Source organism: Equus asinus, chromosome 18 (assembly GCF_041296235.1).
Source record: "Equus asinus isolate D_3611 breed Donkey chromosome 18, EquAss-T2T_v2, whole genome shotgun sequence".
In the NCBI taxonomy this organism is placed as follows: domain Eukaryota; kingdom Metazoa; phylum Chordata; class Mammalia; order Perissodactyla; family Equidae; genus Equus; species Equus asinus.
In genome coordinates, this window is record NC_091807.1 from 40,454,469 (window position 1) to 40,474,287 (window position 19,819).

The 19,819-nt window shown below is 58.3% G+C and overlaps 1 protein-coding gene across 10 annotated transcripts in view; it reads right to left on the reverse strand.

Moving 5' to 3' along the window:
* Window positions 1-403: 403 nt before the first annotated feature.
* The window catches only part of LOC106827902 (integrin beta-2-like), a 36,520-nt gene continuing 17,104 nt past the window's right edge, over window positions 404-19,819 (reverse strand). For all 10 annotated transcript variants that reach the window (XM_070489002.1, XM_070488998.1, XM_070488999.1 and 7 more), the window contains 15 exons: window positions 17,719-17,779; window positions 17,236-17,324; window positions 13,788-13,968; window positions 13,142-13,312; window positions 12,454-12,695; window positions 11,186-11,341; window positions 10,217-10,312; window positions 7,795-7,884; window positions 6,640-6,780; window positions 5,053-5,240; window positions 4,657-4,901; window positions 4,265-4,484; window positions 3,505-3,710; window positions 1,207-1,373; window positions 404-944 (listed from right to left, as the gene is read on the reverse strand). In XM_070489002.1, coding sequence (XP_070345103.1) covers window positions 882-944; window positions 1,207-1,373; window positions 3,505-3,710; window positions 4,265-4,484; window positions 4,657-4,901; window positions 5,053-5,240; window positions 6,640-6,780; window positions 7,795-7,884; window positions 10,217-10,312; window positions 11,186-11,341; window positions 12,454-12,695; window positions 13,142-13,312; window positions 13,788-13,968; window positions 17,236-17,324; window positions 17,719-17,776 — 2,313 coding nt within the window. In that variant the 5' untranslated portion in view covers window positions 17,777-17,779 and the 3' untranslated portion in view covers window positions 404-881. The remainder of the gene's footprint in view (window positions 945-1,206; window positions 1,374-3,504; window positions 3,711-4,264; window positions 4,485-4,656; window positions 4,902-5,052; window positions 5,241-6,639; window positions 6,781-7,794; window positions 7,885-10,216; window positions 10,313-11,185; window positions 11,342-12,453; window positions 12,696-13,141; window positions 13,313-13,787; window positions 13,969-17,235; window positions 17,325-17,718; window positions 17,780-19,819) is intronic.

The following is a 19,819-nucleotide window of genomic DNA, read 5'->3' on the forward strand; positions in this document are numbered from 1 at the left end:
ATTGGCGGGCCCTTGTGCACTTGGATACCGTAACATACCATCGTTACACGAGACACGGGCTGGTTCCCTCAGCCGTGTGGCCCTGAATCAACCGTGACTTCCAGGTCACCCCGTGAGACAGCCCATGAAGAGCATACTTTAAAACTCTCCCTCGGCTTGGGTTCCACAGCCCCATTCCCCCAAGACCTGTGTAGACAGCAGGAGAGGCGCCCGTTTCCTGGCTTGCCTCTGCCCTGTTCCCACTCCACAGTGGGCTCCCCTTCATGGGGCTGCCCCCCGCCTTCTGACAGCCGCCGAGGAGCGGGGCAGGAACTGAGCAGAGAGGGCTATGACACACAGCCAACAGAGGAGGAAGGAGAGAAGAGAGCCCGAACCAGCATCCGCAGTTGACCCTGCGAGTGTGTAGAGCGTGGGGAGGGGGCAGAGCCCAGCCTCCGTGGACAGCTTCCACGAGAGTTTTATTGATCTTTTTCTATACACTTGATTGGGGAACACTATAAACAATGGGATGTAATCTTACACCGTGATAGGTTCAAATAGAAATAAAATTGCACCACCTTTAAACAGACGCCATCCTGATTTTTACACAAGAAAACACGTATTTAACCTTATAAGACTCAAGCAATTCCTTTTTGAAGTCTCTATGAAAAGGTCGTACATATCAGGAGGGGAGGCTGTCCCTTCTGATGAGCCCATGTATTCACCTGGCCATATCAGTCATTTTGAGGGCAGAGAAGAGCATAGTGGATTTTTGGTTAATGGATGAAACTGTCAATTGTCATAAACCACATCAGGAGGCAGGTCACATCCGGCCTGATGGAGGGGTGTGGTGTGGGGTGGTCCCATCTGAGCGGTTCAGGTGGCCTTGTTCACCAAGCATCCTAACTCTCAGCAAACTTAGGGTTCATGACTGTTGTAGTGGCGCTCTTGAAAAGGGGGTTGTCCTGGTGAGAAAAGCAAACATGACTGTCAGTGCAGGGGAGGAGGAGCTGGGAGCCAAGTGTCCTTCCCTCGGGTTCTGGCCCCATTGGCAGAGCTTGCCCACAGCAGCGTGCACTTTGATGATGAGCTCCAGGGTGGGGAGGGGGACAGGTATTCAGCCTTGGGTGCATGTCCACTGCCTCCTGGGGGAGGAGTTAACCAGGGCTGGGATAATGTGACCCTCTGCATGGGACTGCCTGCCTCGCCCGCAAGATAGCCACTCACGTTGTTCCACTGGGACTTGAGCTTCTCCTTCTCAAAGCGCTTGTACTCCCTGAGGTCGCTCAGGTGGGTCAGGGCTTTCCAGACGATCAGCAGGAGGAGGCCAATGAGCACAACTCCTGCCACAGTGCCCCCGACGATGGCAGCGATGTTGGGGCCCTCCACGCATTCTGGGGTAAGGAGGAAGCACACGCATACCAAGCGTCAGGCCCTCCCCGGCTCACTCAGCCCCATGTGTGCCCCGTCCCAGGTCGCTGCACAGTGCTCAGGGTCCAACTGCTGGACTCATGGTGACAGGTAGGTGAGCAAAATGGCCAGGGATGGGGCAGAGCTAGGGAGAAGGCCAGACCTTGTGGTTTCAAATGAAATTCAGTCCCTTGTTTACAGAGAAAATGAGGCCCAGGTTGCCAGCTGACCATGGCAGAGCCTGGATGAGAACTGGCTGTGACCAGGCCGTGAGCTCAGGCCACATGGAGGGCCTGTGCCCCATCTGCCCCCTGGGGTTCCCATCGCCAGGCAGGGGAGCTAGGAACAGGTCTCAGTCCTCCAAGGGCCCCAGTGGACTGCTGGCCCACGCCTGGTGCGGTCACCCAAGTGGCCAGGCTTCCCAGCCTTGTGATCCGACCCCTCAGCCTCTGTGATGGGAAGGGGTGGGGGTGCGGAGAGTTCGTATGTTGCACACACCCGTGGGTGCTACTTGTTTAAAGCCCTTAGTCCCCTCTCACCGTGGGTCTATTTCCACTAAGTCCCAGAGACCCACACATGGTTTGTCATTGTCACCCAGTGAACCTCGACCCACCCAACCCTCCGTACCTGTTGGGGACCTATGGATCCTCCACCTGTCCCCATTCCTCCTGATCCCCTCCCCATGTTCCATCCAAGGGCAGGCTCTGCCCACACCACCCCCACCCGTCTCCACTCTTCAGTGCCTGGACCTCGAAGCAACCCCTTATAGGTCTGTTTCCACCCGGCCCCTCAGGGCTCTGCATCCAGCTTTTGAAAACACAGTTCAGCTGTGCAGCTTGCTCTTCTGAAACCCTGCTAACAGTTCCTGGTATGTTTGGAAAGAGACCCAAATGCCTCCCGGGACTCACTGAGCCCTGTAATGACCAGCGCTGGGTGCCTCCGACTGCACACCCTGTGTCCCGTCTGTCTGGACACTCTTGTTCTCTGGTCTCAGCTGCAATGTCTCCTCCTCCAAGAGACCTTCTGACCTCTGACCTCGGGGAACACCCCAACCTGCAGTCATGTTTGTACCTCATGACCCCAGCCCCAGCCTCCTGCCATCTTGGGCACTGGTGTTCTGACATGTTGGGGAAGGGCACCCCCCATCTTGGAACGTGAACTCTGTGAAGACAGGGTTGGCATCTCCGAGTCCTCAACCATTATGGGGCCCCATATAGTTCTGGAATCCAGGGGACAGACAGGCTAACAGCGTTTGGGAAACCCCAGTGCCTGGGCTTCCCGGGTCCCTGGATCCCCTCCCCAGGGCTGAGTTCTGAGCAGGAAGATTTTCAAAAGCCCACGGGTGATCCTGGTGCAGCTGTTGGTGGACCAGCCCTTGGGACTTGTGCCTTATGAAGTGAATAAGAGAAACCTCAACTAAATTGGAGTCTGGAAATCTTGCAGGGGGAGCTCTCACCCCTATGACTCATGGGCAGTTACACCAAACGGGAGGAGACATAACTTTGCTTCTTGGGCAGGAAGTACAGCTACTTTATTATGAAAGATTTCTCTCCCAACCAGGCAACAGCTCAGCCAATGAGAAACACCTCAGCCCAGCCAATGAGAAGCCATTGCTGCCCTGAACTGCTACTTTCCCCCAATGACTTTCCTTTAGAACAGCCCCACCCTCTCCCCCTTTCTCTATAAAATCAGTACCCTCCAGTTGTTCCCTGGATTTGTCTGTGGTTCACCATAGTGTGCACGTGTCAAATTGCAGTTCCTTGGGCTATTCCTAGATAAAGTCATTTGCTTTATTTGCTTTTAAAGTTGACAGGCTTCAAGCCTCAGTCAACCATCAGGGGGAGATAACCAGCATGGCACCCGTAAGCATGCAGTTGGGTCCATCCCCTGATTGGAGCAGCACTACTGCAAGGGGACAAGCCATCCCTGCCCCTCAGCACCCCAATGTGAGGTCACAGCCATGAGGGAGAGGCCTGGGGGTGGGAGGACCATGTCCTGGACGCTCGCCTGACCCTGCCCGGCTGGCCCTCCTGAGTGGACAGAGACCCTCATCACCTCTGGAGGCCTCCTGACTGGAGCCCTGGCCGCCATGTCCTGCCTGGTGCGGGGTCTCACCTCGCGTGTCCTCCACGTAGATGTCATAGCTGTCCATCCCGTCCCGCTGACGCAGGGTGTAGTTCATCCAGCACCCCTCCGAGTCCCGCTCTTTGCATGGCCGATTCACCAGAGGGGCTTCCTGCAGCAGCCTCAGGTTCTTACACTCCACACTGCAGGTCTTCTCATAGGGGCCCTTCTTGAATTTCAGGCACTCGGCACAGGAGCTGCGGAGGAGCAACCACGTGAGCGCGTGTGCAAGAGGGTGTGCATACACATGCAGGAGGGGGCGAGGCTGTGAGAGTACCTGAGGTGGTGAAAAGGTGTGTGAGAGGATCTGGTGCTGTGAGAGGAGTGAGGGGTGAGAGAGAGTGTGCAAGTGAGGGGTGAGGGAGCAGGAGGAAGTGAGGGGGTGTGAGGCGTCAGGGTGTGAGAGGGGGTGTGATGGGGTTGGGGAGGTGTGAGGGTGTATCGGAGGAAATGTGAGGAGATGTGAGAAGGGGTGGTGTTGCAAGGTGACTGGGCGCCATGTGGGCTTCCGTGCTGCTGGGACAGGAGTGGTCTGGGCGGGCCGTGGGGACAGGGATGGGGACAGGGGGCAGGTACCCAAGGGAGTGAGGAAGGGCGGATTGGCTAGGACCTGGAAGTCAGAGGGTGGCCCTAGGCTGGCCCATGACACCCAGCACTGAAGGACGCCGCAGGGGTGCAAATGGAAGAGGGCCCCCTGCCGGCTCTGGTCCTCCTGGGGTGACAGCTACGCTGTACCGTGCTGAGCACTCACATGTAGCGGTTGCAGGGCAACTGGCAGCCCGGGCAGTCCTGGCACAGGGGCGGCTGGTAGCCGGACTCGCACTCGCACACGTTGCAGCGGCACCGGCCACGACCACTGCACTCTGTCCCCCGCTGGTTCAGGCAGCCATCGGTGGACCGTGGGCACTGGCATGCCGAGCCCTCAAAGCCCTCCTTGCACTGGCACTTGCCGCAGTTGCAGGTTCCCCGCTCTGGAAAACAGCAGGGTCGCTGCAGACTCGCCCTCGTCCCCCTAGACCAGCAACCTGGCCCTCTGCCTGCCCAGACCTGCTGCTGCTTTTGTGGGGCTGAAGGAGAACCCCGAGCGTCTATCTGTCTGCCCATCTGACCCCCAACATCTGCTGTCTGTCCCCTCGCACTCACTCTCGCCCCCACAGACTTGGCCGTCGTAGCGTTCGCAGTTGACGTTGTCGCACTCGCAGAACTGCCCGAAGATCTCCTTGTTGGGCACGTCGCTCTTGTGGCAAATGCACTGCCCGCACACGCAGTCCCCCAGCCCCGAGCAGACGAGGGAGTTGTTGTCCTTGCGGCAGCTTCCTTCCAGCTCCTGGCTGCTCCGGCCCTGCGTCTGGCACTCACAGTTCTTCCCAATGTAGCCAGCGTCACACCTGGGGTGGGAGGGATGCAAGGTCAGGGCCCCTCCTGATGATGGTGCGGGACGCCGCCCCTTCCTCTAGGACCCCAGACCCTGGGCTGTAAACAGCTGCTCCTGCTCGTCTCGCTGCCCCTGGGGTAGCGTGTACCCTGCGCCCGCCTCACCTGCAGATGCCGCACTCCATGGAGCCTTTGTCCCGGCACAGGCTGCGGCCCGGGCTTGTGTCGCGGCACTGACACTCACACTGGGGCAGGACCTGCACAGTCACCGTGTCCGAGAAGCCCAGGGCCCGGATGACAAACGACTGCTCCTGGACGCACTCGGTGGCTGTGACCTTCACCTGGAAGGTGATCTGTCATGGAGAACAGCAGGGCTCAGGCGAGGCTGGGACACCGGGGTCACCCCGCTCCCATCTCCTCAACCAGTAGCCTGGACACGGATGCCTTGGGGCTAGCGGGGTGAGGGTGGGGTCCTTGGCCCCCAGGCATGGAGGGCGCCAGCCTCTGCAGGGACCCCAGATGGGAGTGGATTGAGGTTGGGGGAGGGGAAGAGCACGGACACTCCAGGATTCCCCAGGACTTGGGACTTGAGATGAGAGAGGAGAGAACGAGAGAGAGCTGGAAACTCAGAGGCATGATGTGGGAACAGGCGGCAGCAGGCCCGGCGAAGCCCGTGGTGCCCCCACACCGCCATCTCAAGGCTGGGGGGTCTTTAGAGTACCTTTATCACACATGCGTTAAAAGGGATTTTAGAGTGGCTTTGTAAAGGACATACACTTCATCCTTAAGTCTGGCTGTTAGATGCCAGAATGCCACGGGAAGTCCTAGGATCTGGATCTGGAGTTGTGTTCTGACCCTGGATAGGAGGGTCAAGATCCTGCCAAGAGGAATCAAGTGCGACAGAGCAGAGTCCCCGCCTCCCCTGCACACCGGAAGCAGCTGCCAGCACGGAGCTCCAGGGAGCGCGGTCTCAAGAGCACAGCAGACCCCAAGTCACTGTAGGTGAACCTCCACAGGTGCTGAGCGAAGGACCAGAGATGTCAGGAAAGTGTGTAAGAGGCAGTCAGCCAATCATAAGATCAAATGGATTCCCATGTGCATCACCCAGTATGAGGGGGGATATGTTGGTAAAAGTTCACATGCAACATTTAGTGAGTACCGTTTCTGAAGGAATTCCAATATCGTATTATGAAATGCAATGAAAGCAAGTATTTTGCTGAATATGAGGTCACAGCCAGCAAAAAGAAAAATTTAATTGTTGTAGTCATAATCAATTTAAAATATTAGGGAAATAACTGTGCCTATTTCTATTCATCTCTGTGGCCCATTCTTTAATATCTTTGTCAAAAAACATAACAAAATACAAAACTCAGGGAAACCAACCCAAACCAGTGTGTAGTGTGTGGAAGCAGGCCCTCCTTAGCCGCGATGGGCTGTGTCCAGCATCAGCCCCCAGGGCGCACTGCCGTCCCCTTGGTGGTTCCATCCACATCATGGGAGTCTGTGCTGACGACTAGGATGCCCTGTGCCAAGGAGTGTGGGCACTGCCTGCTCCTTCCTCAACAGGAAGACAATAGCTCACACAGGGACTGTGGCTGCCTCCGAGAGGATTTGAAAGCAAGGAAACTGGACCAACGATGGACATTGGCTCCTGTCCCTTGCTTGTCCCCATGCAAGCCCGTCTACCTGGGTGCACTTCCTTCTAGCTGTCACTGGGAGAGAACCTTCCAGAAGGTCGGGTTGGAACCTCACCGGGATGCCGATCCGGACATTGTCGCAGTCCCCTCTGGGCTGGTTCACATTCGACACCCCGTTACTGCAGAAGGAGTCGTAGGTGACCCTCAGGGTGTCAGGGAGGGTGCCGTGCTCCAGAAAGACTCTGGAGGAGAGTTTCTGTGGGCAAAGAGCAGCCGCCACGATTAGGGAGGACCTTCCGCTGTTCCCTGGCCCTTCCCAGCCGATGGCTTGCACACCTGTCATCTCCCTCCCTTCACCCACACGCCCACGGAGAGCTGGGTAGGTGCCAGGTCCTGTGCTCTGTGTAGGAGGTGGTGGGGTTACCAACGCCACACCCCCCAAGACAGGCCCCCAAGGAGACTGACATGGAGAAAGATCACAGTCCCTACCCCAAGGTGGGGCTTGACCCTCCCACTCACCACTGACTCCCCAGTGCCTGACACAGAGCAGGAGCAGGAAAAACTGTGTAAGTGAATGAGAGAGAGTGAGAGAGACAGGTCGAGACAGGGACACAAAGTGACAGACAGATATAGAGACACAGAGAGGGAGAGACAGAGAGATAGAGAAAGAGGGAGAGACAGAGTGAGACAGAGAGACAGAGACAGAAAAAGACATACACAGAGACAGAGGAAGAGAGAGATATGGAGAGACAGAGATAGAGAAAACAAAAGATGGGGAGACAGAGATATAGAGAGAGAGAGGTGGAGGAGCCAACGATGGTGGCACCATCGGGCAGAGACGGAAACCCCCCAGGCAGCGGCTGGAGGCCAGGAGGCCTGCTTTGGGGCTGGGGGCTCTGAGTGGGTGCAGAAGCACAGGGAGCTTCCTCAACAGGCTCTAACTTAATTCAGCGGTGTCAGCGTTTACCCAGGACCCCCAGCTGTGCCTGGTGAGGCTAGCAGGACCCTTGGCCTAGAAGGGGGCCTGGCGCCCGTGGTTCGGGGAAGGCACGCACAGGTGAGGGTCTGGGGTGTCACATACCACGCCATCAACCAGAGAGAGGACACAGCTGGCCTTCGGGAAGTGCCAGGGTCAGTGTGTCCAGAAGGCCTGAGGGCGGCACAGGAGGCAGGGGCTCTGCTCTCCAGACCACCCTTCTGTTGACCTGCAGTGGGGAGGGCGTCTCTGTTGTCCGCCCAGGGCCCCTGCCGAGTCCCCCGGGGCACTCACCTCGTAGGCGGCCTTAATGAGCTGGACCACGTTGCTGGAGTCTTCCGACAGTGTCCCGACTGCAGACTTGGGGATGATCTCGGTGAGCTTCTGCCAGGGAAGAAGACCAGGTGGTCACGGCTGGACCCACGACCACAGAAAGCTCAGCTTCCCCTCAATTTCTAATGCCCCGGGGGTTTCCTTCTGTTTGCACGTGGCTCACACAGCCCCCACCAGACCTCTGACTGTGTTTAGTTAACTCAGCACGAGGTCAGTGGTGTGCTGGTAATGCTTAACGACCGGCTCTCGGGAGGAAGCAAGCCCTGAGTTGCAGGGTTTCTCGTTTCCTTGGTTAAATACTCCACCTTCGTGGATTTCGAGCAGTGACCTCACTGAAGGCAGAGCTGGGAAGATGTGCCTCGACACCGTTCGACAGCGTCCCCACCACGCAGAGGTGACAGGCACAGACCACCCTGGGGCATAGGTAATAGAAAAATGTGCCAAAGCCGTCAGGAAGAGAGGAGCTGTGAGCGCTTCAAGCAGTTGATATAACTGAATTTCAGTAACAACCGTGCTAAGCAGCAATGAGACAATCGGCTCTGGCAGGCCAGGGCCAGTGGTCCAGGGATGCCGCGGGTGGGCAGTCCAGAGCACCTGCAATGCAGACAGGCCTGGGGCAGCCTGCGGGAACATTTGTGCCCATCCTCCCCCACACCCGCCTTAGCTGAGCTCAAGGGTCATGCCATCTTTTCTGAAAGACTGCACCGTCACTTTGTCTTCTGGAGCTGATGGTCGGGTCCTGTCCTGCCCCAAAGCCCTTCTGTGACTCCCCTGAATGGTGTCCATTTGCCCCCACAGAGCTCATGGGAACGGTCACAGCCTGGCCACCAGCCGCCTGCAGCCTCCACTGCCCACTCCCCTTGGTCCCAGCCTGGGGACAGGCCCTGTGACTCGGGGAGGCTGGGGTCCTCTATGTCCTGTCCTGTCCATCTGCTCTCCACTCGGTGCAGATACCCATTCCAAGGAGGGTCCACTGTCTGCTGTCCCTACAGCCTATGGGTCTCCTTGACTCCCATCTCCCAGGAGCCCTGTGAGTGGAAAGTCAGGGAACTAAGGCTCAGAAAGGCCTGTGACCTGCCCAGGACACCGTCCATCTGCGCTAGTGGGGGCAGGGTTTGGGGTTCAAGTCTCCTGTCTGCGGCTTCCTCCCCAGCACCACGCCATCTTCTGGAATACAAATCCTGCTGCTGATAGCAAATTACTGGGACCTATGACTCCGTGAGGAGGGGACTGCCATGTCCTGTAACAGAGCCGAGGACAAGGTGGCTGTGAGGCCCTCACCTGCTGGTGCTCACGAAGCTAATGTGGGCAGGTGGTCTTTCTGCCTGCTGCACCCAGCAGGGGCTGAGTGGAGCCACTGTCCCCGGGGCCTGGCAAGCTCCCACTGCCCACCCAAGGGGGTCTCCCAGACACCTGCCTCTGCCCCCTCCTCTGTGTCCCCCCACAGTGTCTTGTCCCCACTCTGGAGGGCAGGAAAACCGACGGCAGGAACCGCTGGTCTCACAGTTGGCCCTCAGCAAGCGCCTCCGGCCCCATGGGCAGCGGCAGCAGCAGCCCCCAGCCCACAGCAGAGAGGTGCACAGGATTTAGGGAGGGTGAGGGCCCGGAGACTCACAGCCCATCAGAGCAAACAGGAGACCGGCACACCACATTGCAGCAGACGAAAACACGGAAACACAGCACGTCTCACACCAACACAGGAGTGACTGATGAGAAGGAAGGAGGGAGAGACACCGCCCTAGGAACAGAACGTTCCCCTCCCGAGTTTCACACTACAGAAGAATTTGGTAAGAACAGTGATTCGGTACAGCGGGACAGAGCCGGGCCCCTGAGGCAGAGAAGGAGGAAGTGTCTGCTGTAAAAGTGTTGGTTTCCGCGGGGAGACAGCCGCTGCAGGGCCCAAGGATCCTGTGATGTGGGTGTGCTGTTCGAGGAGCGCACCAATATCCGCTTAAGGCTGGGAGCCCTCCTGTGGGTCCTTGGACTTCATGAGCAGCGTCGCACTCAGACGCACAGGATGTAAGAAGGGAAAGTTGCCCTAAAGCGCACAGCAGCTTCTGCCGACCCGAAGGACCCGGTGTGTTGCAGCAAAAGCAGAAAGATCCCGGCTAACACCGCGACACACGCTGTTACCGTGACTGAATGTCACGGACAGAAACGTTCCTTCTTTCATCCCCACGTAAAGGTCACGTGGCCCAAAGAGACCTCGACCTCCTCATCTGCAGTGTTCACGCCCGAAACCCATGCTGGCCCACGTGGCGGACCCGCTGCCCAGCGCCCAGCCCATGGAAGCAGAACTCAGCCTGTGGCAACACTGGGTTTTGTCATTATTCAGCTGAAATGCCCTGTCCCCCATGTTGCTCAAGACCCCGACTCCACTTACCTCATAGGTTTTCACCATTCTCTCAGTCACAGCAAAGATGGGCTGGATGTTGCTTTCAGCTAGTTTGTGGGCCAGCTGGCCCACCGAAGGGTAGTCCTGAGAGGAGACACTGGGTCAGACAGCCTGGTCTCCCACCCGGCAGAAGCGACTGCCCACCTCCCAGTACCATCCACGGGGCCCTTCGGATGATGTTTACAAATGCATAAAATAACAGGATTAACAGGGAAACTCATGATACTGAAACACAGTTAGAAAAGTGTTAAACGTAGTGATGTGCTTCTTGATCTCTGAGCTGAAAGGGAGATCAAGCGGCCAGGAACCGCTCCTGGACATCCAGCTGGAGAGGACAGTAAACAGACTGTGAGGTGTCCCCACTTGAGGGGCACTGGGGAGATACCCCTGACTCCTCCTGGGGGCGGACCTCAGATACGGCTCCAGCACCCACTCTATTTTCCTATTGGAAGCACACGCTCGACTGCAGGCAGAGGTTCACCAGAACCTCAGGTGTCACATCTCCTGTCCAGGTCTTGGATCCGTCCTGTTATCCACCCACACCCCCAGAGTCTGTGGGCTCCGGGTGAGAACCCCTGAGGGGTCCCGTCTCTAAAGTCCTTTGCGGCCCCCACAGTTTACAATTCCAGGGCGCAGACATCATTTCACGGCAGGGGAGGGCAGACTCCCATGAAAGGTGGTGTCTGCCCTCCCCGTGCCACTAATACAGTGCTGCTGCCCAGGGGAGGAGACCCCTGCACAGCAAGCCTGTCCTCGCCCCCAGCCCTGGGCCCCTCCCCGCACCCCTGGACTCCCAGCTATGCTCTCTCTGCCAGCTGGGACTCACCCTGGCCTCCCTGCACCCCCAGGGCAGAGCCGCAGACACCCCCGGGGCACCATCCGCAGCCCAGGTGTTTCCCCCCAAGTCCCTTATGCTGTGTCCACTCCCTCCCCAGACACCAGGGATGTGGCACTCACGAATTCGTTGCTGCGTTTGTACACGTTGTCCTCCAGGTGGCAGCGGCCGTCGTTGGGCGTCAGGATGGCACCTAGCTTCCCGTCGCCGGCAAAGTGGAAGCCATCATCTGTGGCGAACACCAGCAGCCGCGTGACATTGCGCCAGCCGATTTCCTCCTGAGAAGAAGACGACAGGGTTACCTGCCTCGGTTTGTCCCTGGGGGCCCTTGCAGAGCGGAGAGGAGACGAGGCAGAGCTTGGCATGGCAGCCTCAAGTTGGCGCTGTTCCCGCCCCAGACTGCATTTTGCAGGGAGCAGGACCCAAGCTGGGACCAGCTTCTGGACTCGAGGTCCCCATGTCCAGTCCAGATTCCAGAGCCCAGGGCGTGCTCGAGAAATGTCTGTTGGACGACAGCTGCCCAAGACCCCAGTGAATGCTGGCATGCTGCGAGGAGTTGAAATGCCTGTTTCAATTCAAAACATACATCCTCTGTGGCCCGATGACTTCAGACCTGGGACTAAATCCTAAGGACATATTCCCAAAGAAGAAAAGAACACACTCATGGAAATGTTTATTACACCGTAAATATACCGCAAACACAAAAGAGGACAGAACCTAAGGGACACCATCACCGGGGAGATGAGTGTACCAGGACACGTTAGCAACACGCATGTCACAATCTGTGATGTCACATGAAAGTGAAAGTGTGCATCTGTGATATAAGGACAACCTGCCCCTGGACCCACAGAGAAGCTGGAAGATTGGCATCCAGTTCCTGAAGGTGGCAGGACTGTGTGGTTTCACACATGGGGGTAGATGGTATTGTAGCACTTCCATCATAAATACAGATGGTGAGACAGGACCCGACTGGACCACGTGGGCGAGGGGTCAGCAAGGGGGCGGGGGATGGCCACTGGGGCGAGGGGCAGGCTGAACACCGTCACTTAATCACATAACGTGAGGGAGCCTGGCGAGGACACCCTCTTCCCTGAGAGGCCCCAGAGGTAGGGGTGATTCTGCCAGAATCAGGCTGCTCAGTGGTCTAGCTTTACAAGATCATTCACTTATGACTTAGGCTTGAAAATATTTGCCCAGGGTCACAAGCTTTTGGTGAAATCTGTGGGTGATTGGCAGGGCCAGGGGGGCTGCTCGCCCAGGCCCAGGCTGGTGGGGGCCCCGTTCAAGTCCTGAAGGGCATCTGTCACCAGTGAAGGTGGCCCCGCAGCTGCAGGATGGAGACCCCCACGTTTGGGGAAATCCGGGGACCAGAGCCGGGCCGGGGCCTTACCGGGCACGCAGCCACTTGCATCATGGCGTCCAGCCCGCCCTCGGGGGCATCCAGGTTTCCAGAAATCAGCTGCTTCCCGACCTCTGTCTGGAACTGGTTGGAGTTGTCGGTGAGCTTTAGCACGTGCCTGAAGGCAAACGGGGGCTGGCACTCCTTCTCCTTGTTGGGGCACGGGTTCCTCAGCTTCTCAGGGTGCGTGTTGACGAAGGGGAGCACCGTCTTGTCCACAAAGGACCCGAAGCCTGAGGGGCGGGCGGGATGAGAGGGACAGGCCTTGGTTTCCCTCCTTCATACCAGGGCAGGGGAGCAAGCCAGGTGGACAGTGTGTGTGCACATGTGTGCATCCAAGCGTATGCACACGTGTGATCATGTATGCGTGTGAGTGTGTGCACAAAGGGTGTGAGCACATGCTCAGGGGTCTGCGTGTGTGTGCATGCCTGCCTGCACATAGAGACAGCAGGAAGCAGAGAACAAAAGAAGGAGAAGAAAGGAAAGGAGAGGAAGTGGAGGGGCTAGATGGTTTCCACAGTGCCAGGGGACCAGTGCCCAGAAGTGGCCCTGGCAAGGCTGTCCGGGGGACACTGTGTCTGGAGCCTCCAGTGCGCCGCCCCTGGGACGTTGGATGGTGGAGGTATATGGGCAGCAAGGCCAGCTGGGATTCAGGGCAGGACTGACGGGTCGGCCTCACCGATGCGGCCCGACTTGGTGATTTCATTGAGGGCCTGGAGCAGGTCGCCCCCCAGCTTCTTCACATTTTTGAGGTCATCGAGCATGGAGTAGGACAGGTCCATGAGGTAGTACAGGTCGATGGGGTAGCCCTCAGCCCGCTGGAAGGTCACATTGAATGCCGCTGCCTGACCTGCCAACAGAGATGGGAGAGAGTGAGTGGTCAAGCCAGTTTAGGCAACGCTGATTTAAACAATACTCAGCTTGCTTGGTTGGAGGACTTCTCAGAGCCTTTACTCTGCCAAGAGTACCTGGCCTTCTGAGAGGGGATGGAATAGTGTTTTCCACATGGTTTGTTCTCCCTTTTAAAGAAGGACACAGAGAACACAAGGAAAAAGAGAGACCAGGCACCCAGCCAGGACAGCGGGTATGGCGGCATCCTCCTGGGTCGGAGAGGAGAGGGCCGTGGGGGAGGTCAGACTTTGGTCTCGAGGTTCCCAGCAGTCCTGGGCCTCAGCTGGCCTACCTTGCTGTCTGACCTGGACACATAGACACATACCCATCGGTTGTCCCTGGTGCCCCAGAGCAGAGCTGTGCTCCTGGCTGGACCCCCACCCGGAACAAGAGATCACAGGTGCCGGCTCACCCCCAGCCGAGGCCAAGCCTACCTGGTCTCAGGTGGATGGTCACTTTCTGTGGGGACAGCTGCTTCTGGCCCCGCTTCTGGTCCTCCTGGGTCTCAGCAAAGCTCCTGGGGTCCATGATGTCGTCAGCTGCACAGCCCTTCTGTAGCAGCTGCTCCCGTGTGTCACAGCGATGGGAGTCGGGCTCCCCTTGACCAGTGAAGTTCTGGGGCCAGAGGGAGTCAGGGGTCAGGAGGAGCACAGAGAAAATACCAGGGCCCCACTGTGGGTGCTGAGTGAGGCTGAGCCTCCTCATTTGCACCCAGGACTCAAGACAGAACTCCCTGTGGGGGATGGGCCTGGGCGCTGGACAGCCAGCCAGGATGACACCTGCCTCCCCAGGAGGGGGACCTGCCCCCATGAGGGCTCCCAGATCACAGCAGAGCCTTGGGAGAGGGCAGGTTCCTCCTCACACCCTCCAGCAGCAGAAACGACGCCAGAAGCAACATCTGCAGCCCCAGGCTGACCGCCAGAGGGGATGGAACCCTCAGCTGACCTCAGAGCCTGGATCAGCCTGGGCATCACCTGGCATCCGGCCCGCACTTTTCAAGCCCTTCATCAGCAGAACCTTTGTTGGAGGGAGCAGCTCTCTCCCCCAAGGGAACCTGTGTGTTCCCTCTCAGCCTGCGTGGCAGCCCCGAGGTACCCTGGGGCCCCCAGGAATCCTGGATCACAGGCCAGGGCTCTGGGCCAAGCTCCTGGCAGTTCAGAGGGAACTGGCCCAGAGAGGAGCATGGGGGTCCTGGGTCCGGGGCGCTTTCCTCGTGACCCCTCTCCCCGCATGGAGGCCCCCGGATTCTGACGTGGCAGGGACAGAGAAGGGGCCCCCTCCTGGCCAGAGGCTGCTGTGTCCCAGGGAGGGCGAGCTAACACTACGGTGGCTGAAAGGCACAGCTACATCTCTGCTTCCTTTCACAGACGGGGACTCAGGAAGAGCAGCGCAGACACGCGAGGCTGGCTTGGTGCCGAGGCCGTGGGGCCCGCGAGGCGCCGGGGGAGGGGGCGCACCTCCTGAGCTGCCTCTGCTTGTCTTCACTTTGGAACCCTGTGAGTGCTGTACGTGCTCAAGAAACAAAACTAAGTCAGCGGAATGGAGAAGGACGACCCTACGCTGTACTCACAGAGAAACAAACGAGCCACCGTGTTTCAGATGAATGTGATGAGCTCACACAGGGGAGTGAGGAGTCCAACCCGACATTTCCACCCCGGGCTTGACGAACCCCCATCAAAGGAGAGAGGACACAGACCGCACCCACCTCTGGCATGGAGCGGCTCTCGACTCTGAAACCACTTTGTGGGCGTGGGTTTGAAAATGAGGAAATGTATGCGGATGTTGGGAGCAAGGCTTCTTAGGAAAGAGAACCAGGAGCCCTCAGGGAAATGTCTGATTCTATGGCTGGGGACAGGAAAGTGCTCACAGGCCTGGTGCATCCTGCTATTGCAGAGAGTAAGAGAGTGCCCCCCACATTATGATGGGGCGTGCCAACAGGCCCCAGCGCCAACCTGAGGCCTCCCAGTGGCCAAGTCTGGAACAATTTGAGCATGAAAATGACAAGATGGTAGTGACAGATTATATACTACCAAATAAAATAGAAATCTGTGCATCCATGCTGAAGAGAGAGAGAGACTGGGGGAAGGAAAAACCCTTCCTTACGTTAGAAACCACTAGACGGGGTTAAGGAGCCGGGACATCCCCATTTTGCAAGCTTTCCAGTGATGGCTGTTCGGGCCCCAGTCATCGATGGATCCTGAAGTTGGTGGGTGTAAGCTTGATGGGAAGCAGAATGTTTCCCAGTCTCAGAGTGTCTCCCCACAAATTACTTATCGGCTGCAAAAGGGAAAGAGTGGCTTCATGGTGGAGAAGCCTGGCAGACGCCACCAAGTTAACATCGCCACCCTTGGGCACAGTGACAGCATCAGCCCTGCACTGGGCTCCCACCTAAACACACCTGGACGGAGTCAGAGGGAACACCAGGCCACCCACACTGAGGGGCATTCTACTACACTGCTGTCCTGGATCCTTCAGAAAGACAAGGAAAGCTGAGGAATGTTCCAGATTCACAGAGACTAGAGAAATGTGACATTTGAATGCAATGTGTGATCCTGGATTATAATATCAACCAGGGGAAAAAATGCTATGAAAGACATTACTGGGACAATTGGCAAATTTTGCATAAGGTGTATGGATTCGATCAGAGTCAGGTACCAATGTTGAATTTCCAGAGTTTGATAAATGTACTGTGATTTTTAAATGAGTATCTTGTTCTTAACAAAAATGCTTGAAATATTGAGGGACAAATGAGCTTCATGTCTGCAACCTAGTCTCAAATGGTTGAGAAAAAATAATAAGTGTACGTGGGTGTGTCTTTCCAAAAAGACCTGCAGTGTCAGAACCTTAGGATCCCCCAGGGGAGGGGGTAGGATGATCATCTGGGGGTCCCCAGGGGAAGGGGGTGTGCCCAGGATCTAAGTGCTCCAGGGGAAGGGGGCGTGGTCAGGATCTGGAGGTTCCCCAGGGGAAAGGCATGTAGTCAGGATCAAGGGGTCCCCAAGGGAGAGAGCTTGGTCTGGATCTGAGGGTCACCCAGGGGATGGGGTGTGGTCAGGATCTGGGGTCACTCACAGGAGGAGGGTGCAGTCACGATCCGGGGTCCCCAAGGGAGGGCAGTGTGGTTAGGATCTGGGGGTCTCTCAAGGGAGGAGGGTGTGGTCATGGTCTGGGGGTCTCCAGGGGTGGGCGGTATGGTCAGGATCTGATGGTTGCCCATGGGACGGGGGTGTGGTCAGGATCTGGGGTCTCCATGAGAGGGGGGCATGGTTGGGATCTGGGGCCCAGAGGAGAGGGGCTTCTCCAGGAGGAGGGTGTCCTCGGACAGAGGCTGTGACTCGGGGACACAGGAGTCCCCTGTGCCCCGGCTGTCTTGGGCCTTGGCCTTTCCCCCGAGGGCCTCTAGGAAAGCACAAGGAAACTGAAGGCCGCCCGGAGCCAGGGCCCAGTAGGGACCTTCTCCACCTTCTCCTACCGTGAGAGCTATACTCGCTCTCACTTCCCTACAGGCCTCGGGCTGTGGGACACAGGGGCGTGCGGCTGGCCTTCCCACAGCGACCGTTCCTGCCTCTCTGCTCAGGGCTCCTGCCTCCTGCCTCCAGGGGCCCGGGGCCTCAGTGCCTGGCCCGACTCAGTACAGCCACACGTGGGTCTGCCTCCACCAGGCTGCCCTGGCTGGGCCATGTGTGTCTGCGTGTCAGATGTCCTGTGCCCTCCGGCTGCTCCTGCCCCACTAGAAAATGGAGCAGTGACCCTCCTGGTGCCAGCAGTTCCAGAGGCAGAGAAAAGGGGTCCAGCCCAGGAAGTGGGAAGGTGGGGAGGTGGGAAGGGCAGGCCAAGTGTGAGGACCCTTGGGTAGCTGATGCCATCCACCCTGGCTCTTACCAGCTTCTGACACCAGGTGCAGCCAGGCCCTGACTTGATGCAGTCCCGGCAGGTGCTGACCTTGTATCCGATGCATTCCTGGGAAAGGGCTGGGAGTGAGACAAGACGGGCCCCGTGAGCCATGGCCTACAGCACTGGCCCTCCCCACACAGAGAGCCTGCAGGCACTGGGGGGCCTGAGACATGGATGGGGGGTGAATGGACGATGAGGCCCGCATGCAGGGTGGGTGGAGAAGGAGAGTCAGCATCAGGACCAGGAAGGATGGGAGGAAGCCAGGGAGCATGTCTCCACCAGGCTGCTCCCTGTGGAGGCCTGCACGTCAGCCCCACACAGAGGGGCAGAGTGTAAGGAGACAGACCTGCATCTGGGACCGGCTCCCCGGGCACAGTGTTTCCTAATCTGCCCCCAGGATCAGAAAGAATCCTCAGGAGAATGGGAGGGCAGGCCCCTTTCTTCAGACCCAGAATGTTCTTCAAAACTCACCAGACCCGAGGGAGAGCAGACCCAGCAGGGTGAGCAGCAGGGAGCGCTGGCGCAGCATGTCCTGTGGAGGGAAGGGGTCTTGGTGACAGGGCCTTGGACCCCAGGCTCTTGGGGCGGATCGTCCATGGTGCTGAACTCCTCCATGGCAGCCTTGAGACGCAGAGCCAGGAGGGCCCTGTCCCTGCTGCCAGGGGGCGTTCAGCACCAGGGTCAGGCCGGCTCGGGTCAGTGTCTCTGACAGACCTGCACCAGGGCATTGCTGCCAGCAGGAAAGGAGGCCTGAGTGGGGCAATGTGGCCTGCCACAGCTGCTGAGCCCACCAGGCCTCCAGGGACGAACAGGGAGTGGGCTTCCTGCCTGTGACACAGGTGTGTACACATGTATGCACACACCACACTCCCACGCACATCACAAACTCACGCACACACACACATCATAAACACATGCATGTGTACACACGCATATACATATAAACCAGACACACACCCACACACAGGGCATCACACACTGTCGGGATCAGGGCCCTGTGTGGCCTTCGTGCTCCCCAAGTCCTCGGTGATGTGAGGCTTGAGCTCAGAGCAGAGACGTCGTTGGCCCAGGCCTCCTGGTGGGTGGCAGAATGAGGACTAGGAAGAGAAGAAAACCCTGAGCAGCCATGGGCGCCAGGACTGTGCCAGCTGCCTCCCCAGGCTGAGGAAGGACTGTGCAGAGCCATCACCTGCCTTGTCCGAGGCCACCAGCTCTAGGTGACCATTGTTTTGTTTTTCTTGATCCACACCAGCTGTCCTTTAACACCCAGCACCTGGGGCAAGGTGTGGACAGGGCGTTTGCTACAGTGGCTGACTCAGTCATCACCGACTGGTGCTGATGCTCCAGAAGCACAGTCATGGCGGGGGGAGCAGGAGGCCTGGCGTTCTGGTTCTGGTTCTGGTTCTTTGAGGCAGAGGCAGGGCCTTCAAACCTACCACCCGCTGGGCAGGGGCCAGCAAGAGTGACACCCCCTCCAGGTCAGTTCCTGGGAGGGGTGGCAGGGCTGCCGGGGCAGGTGGGCCCCCAGGTCTGAGCACCCTGCAGCTGACTGTGACATTTTATCTGACACCAAGAAAGCAGAGAGGGTGCTAAGAAGCCGGCGGCCAGGACGTGGCAGGCAGGAAGGGGGCTGTGTTTTATCAGAAACAAAGATCAACATGGCTCACCCAGGGTGAGCCTCTGAGGCTCCTGGGGCCCCCTGCCCCACAACACACTGCCTAATGGTGGTGGGCCAGCAGGGTGGGTCAGAGCCCCAAGTCTGGGAAGGCAGACGGGGCCAGCAGAGGCCCTAAGCCAGAACCCGTCTGTTTTGAGATGGCACGGTCCCTGCCATGGCCTGTGGGTGCCTGTGGTCCCCTGTGGGGTTCTGGGTGCAACCTGTGGGTGGGCCCTGCCCTCATCTTTGCTGTCCCATAACCCCTGCATCTGCATCAGGACCCCTGGGCCAAGGAGGACCAGTCAGGAGCTCTCGCGGGGGTCTCACCACTTAGAGGCCCCACCAGCCCCAAGCTCCTTTCTTTTTGGAGGTGACCCTTCTCCCTGGAAGTCCCCATGAAGATTATAATCAGGATCCAGAGATTTCAAAAGAGAACCCTTGATTCTTCCTGTTTGGGACGAAAGCAGAACTCACGTCCTGCTTGGGCTTCCGGGCTCACAGCAGTGGCCAGCAGGGGAGGTGGTTTCAGCTCACTCCAGGCCCACTCCATTGTGAAAGCCCCATGTCTAACCATTGTGGGGGCCTGGGGCTCAGGCCAAGGCTGGCCGTGGTCATTCCCAGCTCTCCATCTGGGTCCCCCAGGGTTCTGCCCGTGGGGCCCTGAGTGTGCCCACTGACCCCCTCAGCTGAGCTGGGCACTGCCCAGGGTGCAAGGTCCAGTTGGCCTCAGGATAGCTCTGCCCCACTTCTGAGGTGGAGGCTGCCCCAAGTAGCAGGCTGGGCATCCTCTCCTGGAGCACCCCAGCCATGTGGTGGTCGGTCAGGGTGAGCGGCCCCACCGGTTCTGGGGCAGGGCCTGCAAAGGCAGCTCTGCCCTCTCTCCTGTGCTGACAGGCCGGACCTGCTCCCCGAGAC